The 14,366-nt window shown below is 35.3% G+C and overlaps 2 protein-coding genes across 2 annotated transcripts; one reads left to right on the top strand and one right to left on the bottom strand.

The window, feature by feature from the left end:
* Positions 1-32: 32 nt before the first annotated feature.
* On the bottom strand, positions 33-5,371 carry LOC114421501 (copper-transporting ATPase RAN1-like). The gene is made up of 9 exons (XM_028387451.1): positions 5,031-5,371; positions 4,320-4,937; positions 3,416-3,845; positions 2,929-3,254; positions 2,394-2,452; positions 1,958-2,300; positions 1,443-1,640; positions 1,094-1,351; positions 33-674 (listed from the first exon to the last, which is right to left on the bottom strand). The coding sequence occupies exons 1-9, from the start codon at positions 5,304-5,306 to the stop codon at positions 198-200; spliced, it is 2,985 nt and encodes a 994-aa protein (XP_028243252.1). The 5' UTR covers positions 5,307-5,371; the 3' UTR covers positions 33-197.
* Positions 5,372-13,112: 7,741 nt separating this feature from the next.
* LOC114421500 (60S ribosomal protein L27-like) lies at positions 13,113-13,803 on the top strand. Its single transcript, XM_028387450.1, has one exon. The coding sequence runs from the start codon at positions 13,198-13,200 to the stop codon at positions 13,603-13,605; it is 408 nt and encodes a 135-aa protein (XP_028243251.1). The 5' UTR covers positions 13,113-13,197; the 3' UTR covers positions 13,606-13,803.
* Positions 13,804-14,366: the final 563 nt, after the last annotated feature.

Raw genomic sequence — 14,366 nt, 5'->3', positions numbered from 1 at the left:
TGTGTTTGTGTGGAGAGAAAGAGAGAGAGAGGGCACGAGGAAGAACTATGAAATTACAAGAGCATTTACAATGAATTGGCAGCTACAATTACAATTGCACCCCAATGGGTGCAGCGGATCTAAAGGAAAATGCACAAAATTGGAATTACAAGGGTCAAATTCATTTGCACCCTCAAGTTATTCTGTTTCAATTCTCGTTAATTTACAACTATTTCAAGTATTGTAGTAAGTTTGGGTTTTCTATATCTTCTCAAAAGCAAAGAAGAGCATACGACACTTACAGATGACAGAGCCATGCATGCACCAGCAACCCATGGTGGCAGCTTGATCCCCAAAGAAGGAAAGAAAACCCCAGCAGCAACTGGTATAGCAACAACATTGTAAGCCATCGCAAATACATAATTCAATCGAATACGGAAAAAGGTCTTTCTGGAAAGATCAATGGCTGTGATCACATCTTCCAAGTTATCTCTCATCAGCACATAGTTAGCAGCTTCTATTGCAACATCTGTTCCAGCCCCAATTGCCATACCAACATCTGCAGCAGCTAATGCTGGAGAGTCATTGATGCCATCACCCACCATTGCAACTATACTTCCATCCTTTTGGAATGAACGAACAACATCAGCCTTTCCTGCAGGCATAACTTCTGCCCTAACATCTTGAATGCCAACCTATCACAGCACATGTTTTTTTCTTTTAGCCAAGTTGAGATAATAACAACAATTTCTACCCAAAAGGTTATGTTACAACTGTCATAAAGAAGTGACACATACTCCATTATGATTTACAATAGAGGGCTGAAGAATCAGATATTTATAGTAACAAATTTAAAACTGTTTTAATTTCTTTCAACATTTTCTTTTTTGGTAAATTCATTTCTTTCAAATATTACTATTACAATATTTCCTGTCTACAGTTCAATTTAACTGTCATACTATACACTACAAAACCACTATATTCCAAAGCAAAGATGTTGGTTTTCTTCTCAAGTAGAAGTCCAAATTTAAAATGCATCAACTAAGAAATCGCACTCAAAGTTATCACAACAGCAAACTTTCCAATCAAAAGAGAATATTATATATATACAAACCTCTTTGGCTACAGCTCGAGCTGTTCTCCAGTTATCTCCTGTAACCATAACAGGTATGACTCCCATTTTCTGTAGGCCTTCTATAACAACAGCAGCTTCTCTCTTTAGTGGGTCTGCAATCCCTAAGACTCCAATTAATATATCATCATATGCTACTAGTATCCCTGTCTTTGCACTTTCTTCAATCTCTACAACAAAACTTTCCACTTCTGTAGAAATATTTATGCCATTTTCCTCCAGCAGCTTCCGGTTACCAACCTGTTTAGGATATGCTGCCTCGAGTAAGCAACTCTCTGGAAAATAGTTTTTAAACAGAATAAGTAGTATCACATTAACCAAAAGACATTACCAAAATACGCCTCCCGTCTATAAAGCACTGGATGCCCCTTCCTGGAAGAGCAGAGAAGTCTGAGACATCATAAAGCCACCCTGACTTGAACTCCTCAGCAGCATTCTTGGTACCACTGGTAGGGGAAGACTCCTCAAAGAAATGAAAATGGCGCGCATATTGCGATATTGCTTTTGCCAGTGGGTGTTCACTGCTAGCCTGAATTAAAACAGAAGAATTGAAATTTGAAACAAATGATTCCTCTAATAGACATCAAGATAAATGGAAGGGTGAAATTTTCTGACAAAAAATAGGCGAAGATGATATAGATCTTTTCCAAATCTAATTTCAGAATGCCAGTACTATGGGGAAGTTGAGCTGTCTGTGTTGAGGAGGGGGAAAGAAATGCAGAAAAATATTACACTCTTATAAGTCCTTTTAATTGGATCTAGGCTTGAACCGTGTATTTGTGACAATACCATAAACAGAGAACAAGAATCAAAGAAAGTAATCATCATCAAGAAATTGAGAGTCACCTCAGCAGAAGCCACCAATGTAAGAAAATCTCCACGGTCCATTCCTGCAAACACCTTAGCAGCAGTAACAGTGGCTTTCGCCTGAGTTAGAGTGCCTGTTTTATCAAATATGACGTACTTCACCATCTGAGCCCTTTCCAAGGAGTCTCCTCCTTTAATTAATACTCCATTGTTGGCACCAACCCCTGTTGCCACCATGACAGCAGTTGGTGTTGCCAAACCAAGTGCACATGGACATGCAATCACCACAACAGATATTGAAAACATAAGGGCAAAAACAAAGTGATTTCCATTTTTTGGCAGCCATTCATCTGGGTATGCTCCAAGAGCCCCAGCTATATACCTACAATTTTAGACAGAAGTAGTGATAAGCATTCCGACTACACATCAGAAACCAGCTTTAGTCAATATGCAAAACTAGTCAAGCTAATCTTACCAACACAATAGTGTCAATAATGCCAACACCACAACTGTAGGAACAAATATGCTTGCAACCTGCAAGCCAAAAGAATGGTACCTGAGTTCATTTCTAATATTTAGTCATTGGTAGGTCAATCAATAACAAGATCATAAAGTCAAACATAGTGACTACTATAAAACAATAGTGAGCAAGGACCAAAAACAACTGCTGGAATTATGAATAGAGCCTAAAACCAAAATAAATGAATTCATTAACTATCCAATTTTATGAATAATTTCACAGAAGGAGCCTCAGTGATCAGAGGTGAGGCATCAAAATCCTTACTCCGTGCTACTCAATGTATCTTTTACAATTCCAATCAGCTGACTATCACTTAAAAACATGAAAATGTGTGGTTGTCATTTGCTAGGTCATCAAGAGAAATGAAACATTTCACTTAACTTCAGAATTGATTCATGACCTAATATGTAAAAATGCTTACACAGCTACACTATCAAATTAACACCTGCAGAACATAGAAGTCATCCAAGAGCATGAGAAGAATACTCACATAATCAGCAAACTTTTGAATGGGAGCTTTGGACATCTGGGCTGTCTCCACCAAACTAATTATCTGACTCAAAACTGTATCAGATCCTACTTTGGTAGCTTGAACGTGAAGGACACCATGCAAATTGATCGTACCTCCAATAACAGATGCATTGACGTCCTTCGAAATGGGTATAGATTCACCAGTCACCATACTCTCATTTACATAACTTGAGCCCCAAGTAACAATACCATCAGCAGGAATCTTTGTACCAGGAAGAACTTTTAATGTGTCACCAGGTTGAACGAGCAAGGAATCTATTTCCCTTTCTTCAATAGTTCTACCACCTAGAAAACAAAACAATTATTGGCAAGCTCTAATTTGATGTTACAATGAAACACCCCTGATTAACGTGTTTTCAGCCTAAATATAACTTAACAAGAACAATCCATTTCAGTTTCAGTTTCTCTTAAGAAAACAAAGCACATCAAATTAAAGTGACATGCACCTTTATCTTTGACAATCAATAAAGCTGTTGCAGGAGTAAGTTCTACTAGCTTCTTAATGGCATCAGAGGTCTTTCCCTTGGCAAGGCACTCCAAATACTTGCCCAACAATACAAATGTTATAAGCATAGCACTTGTTTCAAAGTATGTTGGAGACCAAAATCCTGTAAGGGCACCATACAGAAGAGCACAAACAGAATAAACATAAGAGGCTGTAGTTCCCAAAGCAACCAGGACATCCATGTTTGTTGAACCATTTCTAAGAGCTCTTCCAGCTGCTATATAGAAGCGTTTCCCAATCACAAATTGAATGACACTCACCAACGCCCAATTCAGCCAGTCACCCATGAGAAAAGGCCCACATCTCCAAAGTAATAAAGAGTAAACCAATGGTATATGAGGACAAATCACCCCCATGAAGAAGAGAGGAATCTGCACATCAAGCAAAAATCAGTACAAAAGAATGAAAAGATTAAACCAAGACCCTAAACAAAAACAAGTGCTGTTAACCCAGACTCACAAACATTAAACATGACTCCTTTCAGCAACAATACCAAGTCTCATTTTGCTTCAGTTACAAAATCCCACTTACTTTCGATGAAATTCCTGTACAGACTAATAAAATCCCTACAAATCATAAAGTATGGTATTTTAAAAAACGATTTCAAATACCCGTAAAGATCGCCATTATTAAACCCACTAAGGTCATCCTAGAGGTGGGGGATTTAAACAGTTTGCATAAAGTCCTAGGTTCAAATCTCATTACCACCATTGTAAGCCAAAAAAGGACTACCATCAAACCAAACGGAGGACAAATAAAGAAACAAAATAAAGTACAACGAAACCAAACCAGGAAAACGCAAACATTACTAAAAGAAACATAACTGAAATCAAAAAGATACTCACACTGAGAAACAAGCTGGAAATAAAAAGGCGAAACATAGCCGAGCTTTCTGAGCCATCTTTAGAAGCCATCCTAGCGTAAGGATTCCTAACATGCAACTTAAACTTGCCATTACTCCCCAACTGGATCCCATCAACCAACGACCTAGAGCTGATAACTTCAGGGTCAAACACCACATCAAGCTCGTTCACTGCCGTATCGAACCGAAACTGCCTCACCCCTTTGGTGCCACTTAGCATCGCTTCCAGAACCTGAGCATCACCAAGAGAGTACACGCCACTCACCCCTAACACTATCTGGTCCCGCCCGTTACTCTGCACAAACGCGCCCTCGAAACCCGCGTCTTCAATCGCAGACACAATATCGTGCTTGCTAATCACGTGGGGATCGTACTCAACTTCGCCCAACGAAGTGGCCAGAGCCACCACCGCTCTTTTTACTCCGTTGAGGTTTCTCAGAATGCCTTCCACGGAATTCACACACGCCGCACACGTCATCCCGACGATAGTAAACTGCCCCAACACGGAGGCGGAGGCGGCAGCGTGCGCCGCCGCGCCGGAGTCCGGCAAGATCTCGGCCTCGAAACCTGCGTCTTCAATCGCATTCTTAATATCCTCATCCTACAGTTAATTACAATTATTAAATCAGTAATTAACTAACACAACACTTGTACAAATAGAACGAAACGCAAAAACGAAGACTAATTAAATTACCTTGACGAGGCCGGGGATGAAAACGACTTCGGCTTTGTTCTGAAGAAGAGCGACGGAGGCTTCGGTGACGCCGTGAACGGACCGGAGAGCCGTTTGGACGGAGTTGGAGCAGGCGGCGCAGGTCATGCCGGAGATTCTGACCTGAATCCGTTTGGTTTCATCGTGGACGACGTCGTTTTTGTCGTAGGAGTCGAGGAGGCGAATGTCTTCGAGGTCGTCGAAATCTTGGCCGGCGCCGGGGGAAGTTAGTTGCACGTCTCCGGTGCTCGGCGCCATGAGGAGGAGATGAGAAGAGAATGATGAATGAATAATGTGACGATGAAAATACGAAGGAAAAGAAAATATAAATAAAGGAGGGAAAAACACCAAGGGAATGCGGAGAGAAACGGGAAAAAATAATGAGAAACTGTTTTTTAATTTCCGGAAATATTATTATTTTTATTATTTATCGGTTTTGGTGGAGAAAGCAATTTTTTAACTAAGTAGAAGGTGGAGGTGGGGGCAGGTAAAGGGGTTGGAGGGAGATTTTTGAGGTATTTTTTTTTCCCGTTTTGCCCTTGTACTTCTGGTGTTGGGGTTTTGTACTGCGTTTCCACGTCTACGGTGATAGGACCGTGTTTGGTTCGCCAACGCATGCATTGCTTGTGTTTTCGTCAAACGTTTTGTTGAAGGCTATGGCTGGCGGGTGTGCTGGTCAAACAACGTCAAAAGCTGTGTTTGGATTGGAATTGGAAAGGTTTGATGTGGAATGGGTTCTTTAGTTAATTAAATATGTAAAGGGAATAATATTTCACGTTGGAAAAACATTAAAGCAAGATGAGTTCAATAAATGCAACAGAACAGGATGGCATGGAATGGCAGCTTCAGGCTGTGGTACGTGACCCACTTGCTTTTTTTTGGATACCATTTTGGATTTGTTTATATCGCCACCAACGTGTTCATTAATCATGAACCTCGAGATGGGTGCTATAGTTTTACCCTCTAAAATATATGAGCTTGTTTTAATTATTTAAACCTTGATCCTGCCTGCGTATTTGGCACATCTAATATAAACTGAATTCAACTTTCTTATATATTCAAGATTATTTAATAATTAGACATCTATTTATAAATTTATATATATATATATATATATGTGTATGGTAAGGTTTTGTCACTTGACACCCATATTTCCTCCAAGAAGTTATTAAACAAATTTATTTAATAATTTTTTTTTTGAGAAAATGAATATGGATTGAATTTTTTTCCCTAAAAACTAACTCAATCCAATTCGTGGACATTATTGTGAGTTTTGTTGATTAGTTTGTACATTGTCCAATTTTAAGAGAATCTATGAGGTTGAACATCTAAGACCAGCATTTAGAAATATGAAACTTTAGTCAAGCAAAAACTGCGTTTTAAACGGCTCAATTCATCAGAATTATATCCATTATGATTGATGTACCTAGAAACCTAGTTTCTAGCTACACATGCACACATTACTAGTATGTTTTGTTTAGGGGAAAAAATAAAAGGAAAAGGGAGAGAAAATTAATGGAAAGTAAAATAATTGTAAGTTGTTTGATGGAAAAGAAAGTTAAGTGTGTATGTAAAAATAAAATATGAATATTCATAATAAAAACAATATACGAAGGTAAGGACATTTCAGTCATTTAATATATAAGATTATCTTCTCTCTTATTTTTTTTCTCTCAATTTTAGACAGATTATAAAGTATGTGAGTCTCACTCATTATATTTTTTATGTAAGCATAATTTTACTATTAAGTCTAGTAATTTCTTATGGCTGAACATACAAGAAATTACAATCTTAAATAACAAGTTTCTCACATTCATTATACTTTATAACTTCTATGAGAAAGTTAAAAAAACTTACTTCAATCCATAGTGGGTTTTTCTACAGTATCCTTATTGTCCCTCTTTAATTTTTTTATTTTATAATCCCATACTCTCTTTAATGGCGTTTATGGTTCTTGATGGTACAAAGCACTGCATGTAACAGTTTTGGCTTCTCTTTTTCTATTCTCTTTTTGGAGCTTTTATTTGAAGTGTATATATCTCAGGGGGAAAAAGGACGAGAAGTCATTGATTTTGTTTAAAATAAACTCTTTCCTATAACTTCCTGTAACTCTATTTAAAATTTATCTTCTTGAGTTTCCAAAGCTGTCATTAATGAAGTGAGAAAAGGAGATTTATTTTAACAACTTAAAAACAACTCTTAATGACTTTAATATAATTTTAAGCTTAATAACTATCACATGTCTTTTCATTAAAATAATATCGAGAGTCATTCTTCAATTAATATAATCTAACATTTTATTCCTTTTTCTTCACTTATCAAGTAACCAAACAAGAAAAGAAGATGGTTTATTATCTTTTCTTCCTCTTTCGTTAATTATTTTTCTTCCATTTTCTAGTGTACAAAACCTAACTTACACGAAACCAAGATGTGGTAGAGATCGACAAACAAAAATTAGAAATTACATCTATCTAATTGCGACCAGCACGACGAATAAAGAGAAATCCTAATATATATGAAAGTAGAGACGCAAGCTTATTTTATGCACACATGTTGGAATGCAATTGCTTTGTCTCGTTCAATAGATAAATAAATAAAAAGGTTATATTTTTAACCACTTAACTTATTTACAGCTTTAATTCATGCCCTTCATTAAAAGAACAAGAAAGCAAAATTCTTAATTCTGTTACGTTATTCCAAAATTGTTGGTTATAAGCTAAATCTTCTTCTATTAGAACAAAGTGCATGTTTTGAGAAAGGCCTTTAAAAAGAAAAGTGTTTTGAGAAGGTTTTCTTTTTCCTAGTTGGTAAATTAGTCCGCGATCTATAAATTGCTCCAAAGACATTTTTTATTACATACTTTCTTTTTTATGTCACACATCCTCACTGATATAAAAAAACATATTTTCTTTTATGTTTTCATTTCATATTGTTTTTTAAACATTAACATTTTATGTTTCAAAAACATAAATTTAATTTAATTTTTATATTATTTTTTTCTTTTTATCTCGAATTTTAATCATCTATATTCATATTTTGGGGAAAAAATCAACTCTTACTTTATTTAGTCTGAAAAACTCTTATCATTACCTTTTAAACAATTTTTTAAATCTTTTTTATGTCAATGGTCCTCGTCTCATTTAGTTAGTGCATGATTACGTGATTGTTATTGAAAGTAAACAATCGTGAATGGGTTGATTATAAACCTCCAAAATTTGGTCCCGAGGGAAAAGTTGAGTAAGAAAAAATGAAGAGGAAAAGCAAAAGCCTCTTTTATTATACGTGACAAATTATGTTGGAACGATGACATTTTTCTCCACTAGCCCTTATCATAAAAATAGTAGTATGAAGATACACGCTCCACTAATCTAAATGAAAACTACTATTACATTTAGAAAGGAAAGATAAATTAAAGGGGAACACTGGAGTACCTTATCTTCCACCAAAAACAGTGTGCTATGTGCATGGCACATCATCATATGTGGTATCCACAAAAACAGCTTTTTCTTACGCTCACATTTGCATGCCATAACCTAATTTTAAGGTTTTCTTTATTTTTTATTTTTTAAGTATAGAATGTGACAATGTGCAGAGACTCCGATAGGAGAGAACTGAATGATCAAGCGGATAATTCAACCATTAACGCACATTTGCATCCACAAACTAACGGTATATATTCTTCATTTATAAAAGAAAGTGAAAGAAAAAAAAAGAGAATTAAAAGTGTTTGATTTTTTTATTTAGTTGTATAAAATGTTAGTAATATACTTGTTAATACACTTTTTTTAACAAATATTTTTATTGATTAAAATTTATTAAAAACACAGATTATTTTCTCATAAAATGTGAGAAGTATTTTTTTAGTATATAATGATGGCACAACTTCTTGCATTCTACTCTAAAATCTCATCACTAGATCAACCCTATGTGAAGTGAGTAGCTACTGCTAACTAGTTAATGTGTCTTGCGGTCCTATCTAGTATCTATATTGATCGAATAGTAAATTTGACACTGATTTGCATTTTGAAATTTCTCACCAAAGAAAAATATTGCAACTTTGACACACAAGACCAACTAATTAATCTGTGGAACTGTCAAATAGATTTTCTTAATTGCTTTGTCATTTTTTTCATCGTTGTTTATGGTGTTCGTTGAAACTTCGGAGCACATTAACTGTGTTTTTTTGTAGAGTTTTTTGTTACTGTGTTTTCTTTGGGTAGAGAAAGCACATTAATTGTATATTTGGACAAATGAAACAAAACAACAATAAAAAATACTAGTAGAAAAAAGAAGAAAGAAAACAAAGATTAACTTCTAAAAAAAATATTTTTCTTTCAATTTCAATTTTTTTTCTTTTCTCTCTACCATACCAAATGGATCATATGCATAAACATTTGTTGTTTCTTAATTAATCTAATAAGAACCTAGTTCTGTACAACTTTAGTATAAAATAAATTACACTATCAATTAATAAAAAATTATGGTTGATATAATTTTTAAAATAATTATTATAAACAAATTTATTATACTGGATATTGTATAATCGGATGACCATGTAAATATTCATATTTACTTATTCAATAGTTAATTAAACGATGACCCCTGAAAGAGCAACAATCAATACATGTATGAGAAATGAAGTCAAAGATGAGTATGAAAACTTGGAACCATGAAATAGATGCATTCAACACGGCAAATTTGTGGAGGTTTTTTGGTTCTCCACATCAAATTGTACAATTGTACCACACAAACTCTCTAATTGATTGCTTAAAAAACACTCTCAAATTGTTCGAGGGTGACAGAGTGATTTCGGTTCAGGCTTAGGAGTAATACATTACAAAATTACTATATATTATAAATTGCTTTGTTTGTTGAGCTAATATGAATATGAACATGAATATATTTTTTTATACATTTCCTCAAAGGATTTTCAAGAAGATACAATTAGGTATAATGTCTTCATCCATATATTAAATGCTGGATTGCTATAAAAGTAAATATGCTTAAGCTTTCAACAGGTTAGTTGAAAGCATAAGTAGTTGGTTAACCGAAACCAGAAGAAGGCTAACAACTCTTTTGAAAACAATGTGGATTTTTAACTTTTAAAAAGTGATCATTATTATTGTTGTGAAAAAGGAGGTGCTCACAATACTGTTGTTCGATAAAATCGTAATAGAACTAGAATATTATGAATAAAAAGGAACAATGGCATGGCTGTATAAGGAGTTGTATTATTATTTCGGAGTTGCCTGTTGTTCGAAAAATAATAAATCAAGTGAAAAGTCAGTAAAAAAAATGTGATTTATGTTATAATGGTATATACTTATTTTCTTTTTTTTATAAAAAAAAAGATGAAAGAAGCAGTATAAGCATAATAGTAATCAATTTTTCATGACAGAATAATTACAAACTTTTCTTGTATAGTTGTGTCTCATTATGTTTTGATGTATCATTGTTGCAGCATTAATTGAATTTAAAACAATGACCAGCTAAATCAAACACTAATTGAACTACAGTGCTAGAACTGTGATGTTGAATTAGTATAACATATCATAAATACATAAAATATATTTATATTATAATTAAAATTTATACCCCTTTCATGTTTGATTGACTCATCCTAAACACATTAGTTTGTTTTTCATACACTTGAAATTATAAGATGTGTACCCTTTCAGCGTCTATAGTTTGGATCCGTGATCTCATCACTTTGTTAGTTTGGTATGAGCATAAACAACCCGATAATCATCTTCCCTCGAACATGTGACGAAACTCTATTGCATGATCTAAACATAACCACTCACTATAGGCATTTAGTGATTTTGGGATAACAACTAGATTAGATATACAAAATCATCTCAAAAACATTAGTGTTGTTCATATAACCCCAAAGCTTAACTTAGGGAAGCCAAATTATACTTTCACATTTGAATATTAACTCTTTTAAATGGGTCTCATGAATCCTAGGTATGACCCAACTACAAGAACAAAGTTCATAATAAATAAATATGTATGCAAATATAAACTATATTTTAAATTTGTAAGAACTAATTTAAATTATGATATTATAATTTGAGTTAATACCACTTTTTATTTTAGTCTCTAATAAACTACAATTCAAAACTTTTTATTTTAGCCTCTAATAAAATCTTTTAACTTAGTTTTTCATTTAATTAATTTAATGTGTAAAATTGGTCATTGTCGTTAATTCCACTAATTTCTTAGATCTAATATGCTGAATTCTTGTCGTGATTAAAACAATACTAGTCCTATATATATATATATTCACAAAAGTCTCACAGGCGTAGAGTGCACTTGTTAATGTGTTTCCCATTATGCTTTTCACTTACTAAGTATTCATTATTATGATTTGAAAGCTGAAGTGTGAAGTGTCCTGTTCCTCTACAAGAATCGTGAGAAGAATCCTGCATATATCTGGCATCTCCCTTTATTAAATGTAGTTACTCGTTAACTACACATGAACTCTAGTTTTAAAAAATAAAAATAAAAATTAGAAACATGTCTAATTCTTTCACTGAACAAGTGATGATTATTTGGGCAGCACTGAAGCACACTACCATTTGAAACTGCGTAGTGCAAAGAGTGCTTTCCGTACACTTGCACACGCCTACCATCAAGAACGCCACATGCAATGTAAGTAGGAAAATCTTTATTCCTATTAGGCTATTACCCCCACATGCATTACTGCTAGAACTGCTAAAACGGGCCCGTATTTATATGTTTACACTTTTGTGGTATGGCCTAATCAGGTTAGCCTGTTTTTTTTTCCCTCTAAATTTAAGCGAAAAAAATAAAATAATATTGAGTCATGATATGTCTAGTGGAATTCTGGCATATAATTTTTTAGTCTGGTCTGGTCCATCGGACCGATCCAGATTGACCATTAATTAAGGGTATTGTAATAGGAATATAATTAATGCAACATACAATTTTTTTAAAATAATTAAAAGTTATTGATTAAGATGGAATGATTCTGCAACTATTGATCTTGATGCGCGAAAGATTAAACAGAGACTAAAATCGAAGCTAAATCAAGGAAAAAGAAATTAACAAGGAGCCAAAAAAATAAAAAATTCTCCAAATATCTTTTATCTTTCCCTCACTCCATGGAATGTTAGAGCCACTTCTAAAATTGCTAATATGTTACTTTAATTAAAGCAACGAAGTAGAGGGAGCAACTATTGACACTACCAATAGGGCTATTGACATTAACCACGTGTGCATTAATTTTTTTCTTCCAAAAATCATTTTCACTAAAAACATGAGCTCATGATCTTGTTGGTAAAATACACAATGAAATCATATTTCTATTGCCTAAAAGGGGATGAAAAAAAAAATTACATAACTAAAACATGATTTCGTTATGTATTTAAACAACAAAATTGTGTTTCCGTTATGTAATCTTTTTGCACCCTCTTTTACACAATAAAATGGTATTTCCATTATTTAATTTTCTTCACCCTTTAGTAAACAACCAAAATACTATTATGTTGAATTATTAAACAACATAAATTGTTGTTTATTAAACAACAGAAATATGATAGAGTGATGCGCAAAGACTTTGGATCTACGCTGGGTGTCAGGTGGGGTGTGTGCGTGCAATGCTGGAGGACAAAGACAATGGTGGCAAGTGACGATTCTGGATCTAGGCTGGGCGGGGTGTGCACACACAATGCTGGAGGACGACAACAATGGTGGCACGCGATGAAGGTGTGATTCAGAGCTTCTATTTTGGATGGGGGTGGGGGTATGCAACGGTGCTAGATGATGGGTGGGGGTGGTGTGACAAGGTTCCGTGACTATGTGAGGGAGAAGTCTGAGGGGAAGGGGAGGGGGTGTAGGGATTTAGTGAATGGGCAAAAGAGTGATTTCACAAAACTTTGTAGTGCCAATAGCACTGTTGGTGATGGGAATAGTAGATCAATTAAAAGAAAACGCTGGCCTATTGTACACTCACTAGAAACGGCCCATTTAGCAATGTGCCCAAACCCAGAAGCCAGGAAAAACCTATCGGTCTTGTGTGGATATAAAAACCGAAGTTAGGGTTTTGTTGTGCACCAGCGGAGCAATAGCAACAGAGCCAGCGAGAGCAAAACCCTAGTTCATCCATCACCAGTCGAGGAAGAAGATGGTGAAGTTCCTTAAGCCCAACAAGGCTGTCATCGTCCTGCAGGGCCGCTACGCCGGGCGCAAGGCGGTGATCGTGAGGACCTTCGACGAGGGAACCAGGGAGCGCCCCTACGGCCACTGCCTCGTCGCCGGAATCAAGAAGTACCCAAGCAAGGTCATCAAGAAGGACTCCGCCAAGAAGACGGCCAAGAAATCTAGGGTTAAGGCGTTCGTGAAGCTCGTGAACTACCAGCACCTCATGCCCACGCGTTACACGTTCGACGTGGATCTCAAGGATGCTGTTACCCCTGATGTTCTCGGCACCAAGGACAAGAAGGTCACTGCTCTCAAGGAGACCAAGAAGCGGTTGGAGGAGAGGTTCAAGACCGGCAAGAATAGGTGGTTCTTTACCAAACTCAGATTCTGATCTCGCAATCGTGAGGTTTTATTATTAGGGCTTTTGGAATGTTGCCTTTTTTTAATATTGTATTCTTGTTTTGCAAATCTTATCAAAACTATTATTCTGCTCTTAAGATTTGTCGTCGTCGTCTTCTTCTTTTGTTAATTAATACATTTGCCTTCTTTTAATTTACGGGGGAAATGAATGCGAGCATGTTTTGATACTGAGGAATTCGCACAAATGGGTCTATTCAGATAGGAAATTTTCTGGTTCGTTTGACATGCACTGTTTGAATCTAGGTTTTAATTGCGATTTTAGCCCTAATATTTTGTTAAGTTTCTGCATTCACAATTTTCAGAATGATTATGGCTAAAGTTCACTGAAACTTATTATTATAGTGAATCAACAAATTCAATTCATATGCTCATGATGCTGCACGTGATGTAGACACAGAATTCCCCTTTTTCTTATCTATCTAAAAACCGTGCAGTGCCTCTGCAGCTCAATATTTTCAATGTAAAATGAATGTATGATATTATTTTTATACCCGTGAACTTGTATCAAATAATTTTCAAGTTTGTAATACGTTTCTTGTCACAAATATCCAATGTCCTGCACAAAAAATGTATGGAGTTTTGAAAAGTACAATCAAATGATTACTTCAACACTTCAATTCCAAGCCAAGACATTGACACCAGACTATCGGAAGGGTCTTCTAGACTGTTTTTGAGCAGCCGCTGTTCAATCATTTTACACTTTATGGTCCATTTCCCATCTCAATGTCGCTA

Source organism: Glycine soja, chromosome 8 (genome assembly GCF_004193775.1).
Source record: "Glycine soja cultivar W05 chromosome 8, ASM419377v2, whole genome shotgun sequence".
Lineage (NCBI taxonomy): Eukaryota > Viridiplantae > Streptophyta > Magnoliopsida > Fabales > Fabaceae > Glycine > Glycine soja.
This window is presented reverse-complemented; position numbering and strand designations above follow the sequence as displayed.

Coding starts and splice junctions, on each gene's coding strand:
- LOC114421501 (XM_028387451.1), bottom strand. CDS start 5,306: ATGGCGCCGAGCACCGGAGACGTGCAACTAACTTCCCCCGGCGCCGGC. Junction 3,255..3,415: donor ATTGATTGTCAAAGATAAAG/GTGCATGTCACT, acceptor TTTGTTTTCTAG/GTGGTAGAACTATTGAAGAA. Junction 2,301..2,393: donor TTATTGACACTATTGTGTTG/GTAAGATTAGCT, acceptor CTAAAATTGTAG/GTATATAGCTGGGGCTCTTG.
- LOC114421500 (XM_028387450.1), top strand. CDS start 13,198: ATGGTGAAGTTCCTTAAGCCCAACAAGGCTGTCATCGTCCTGCAGGGC.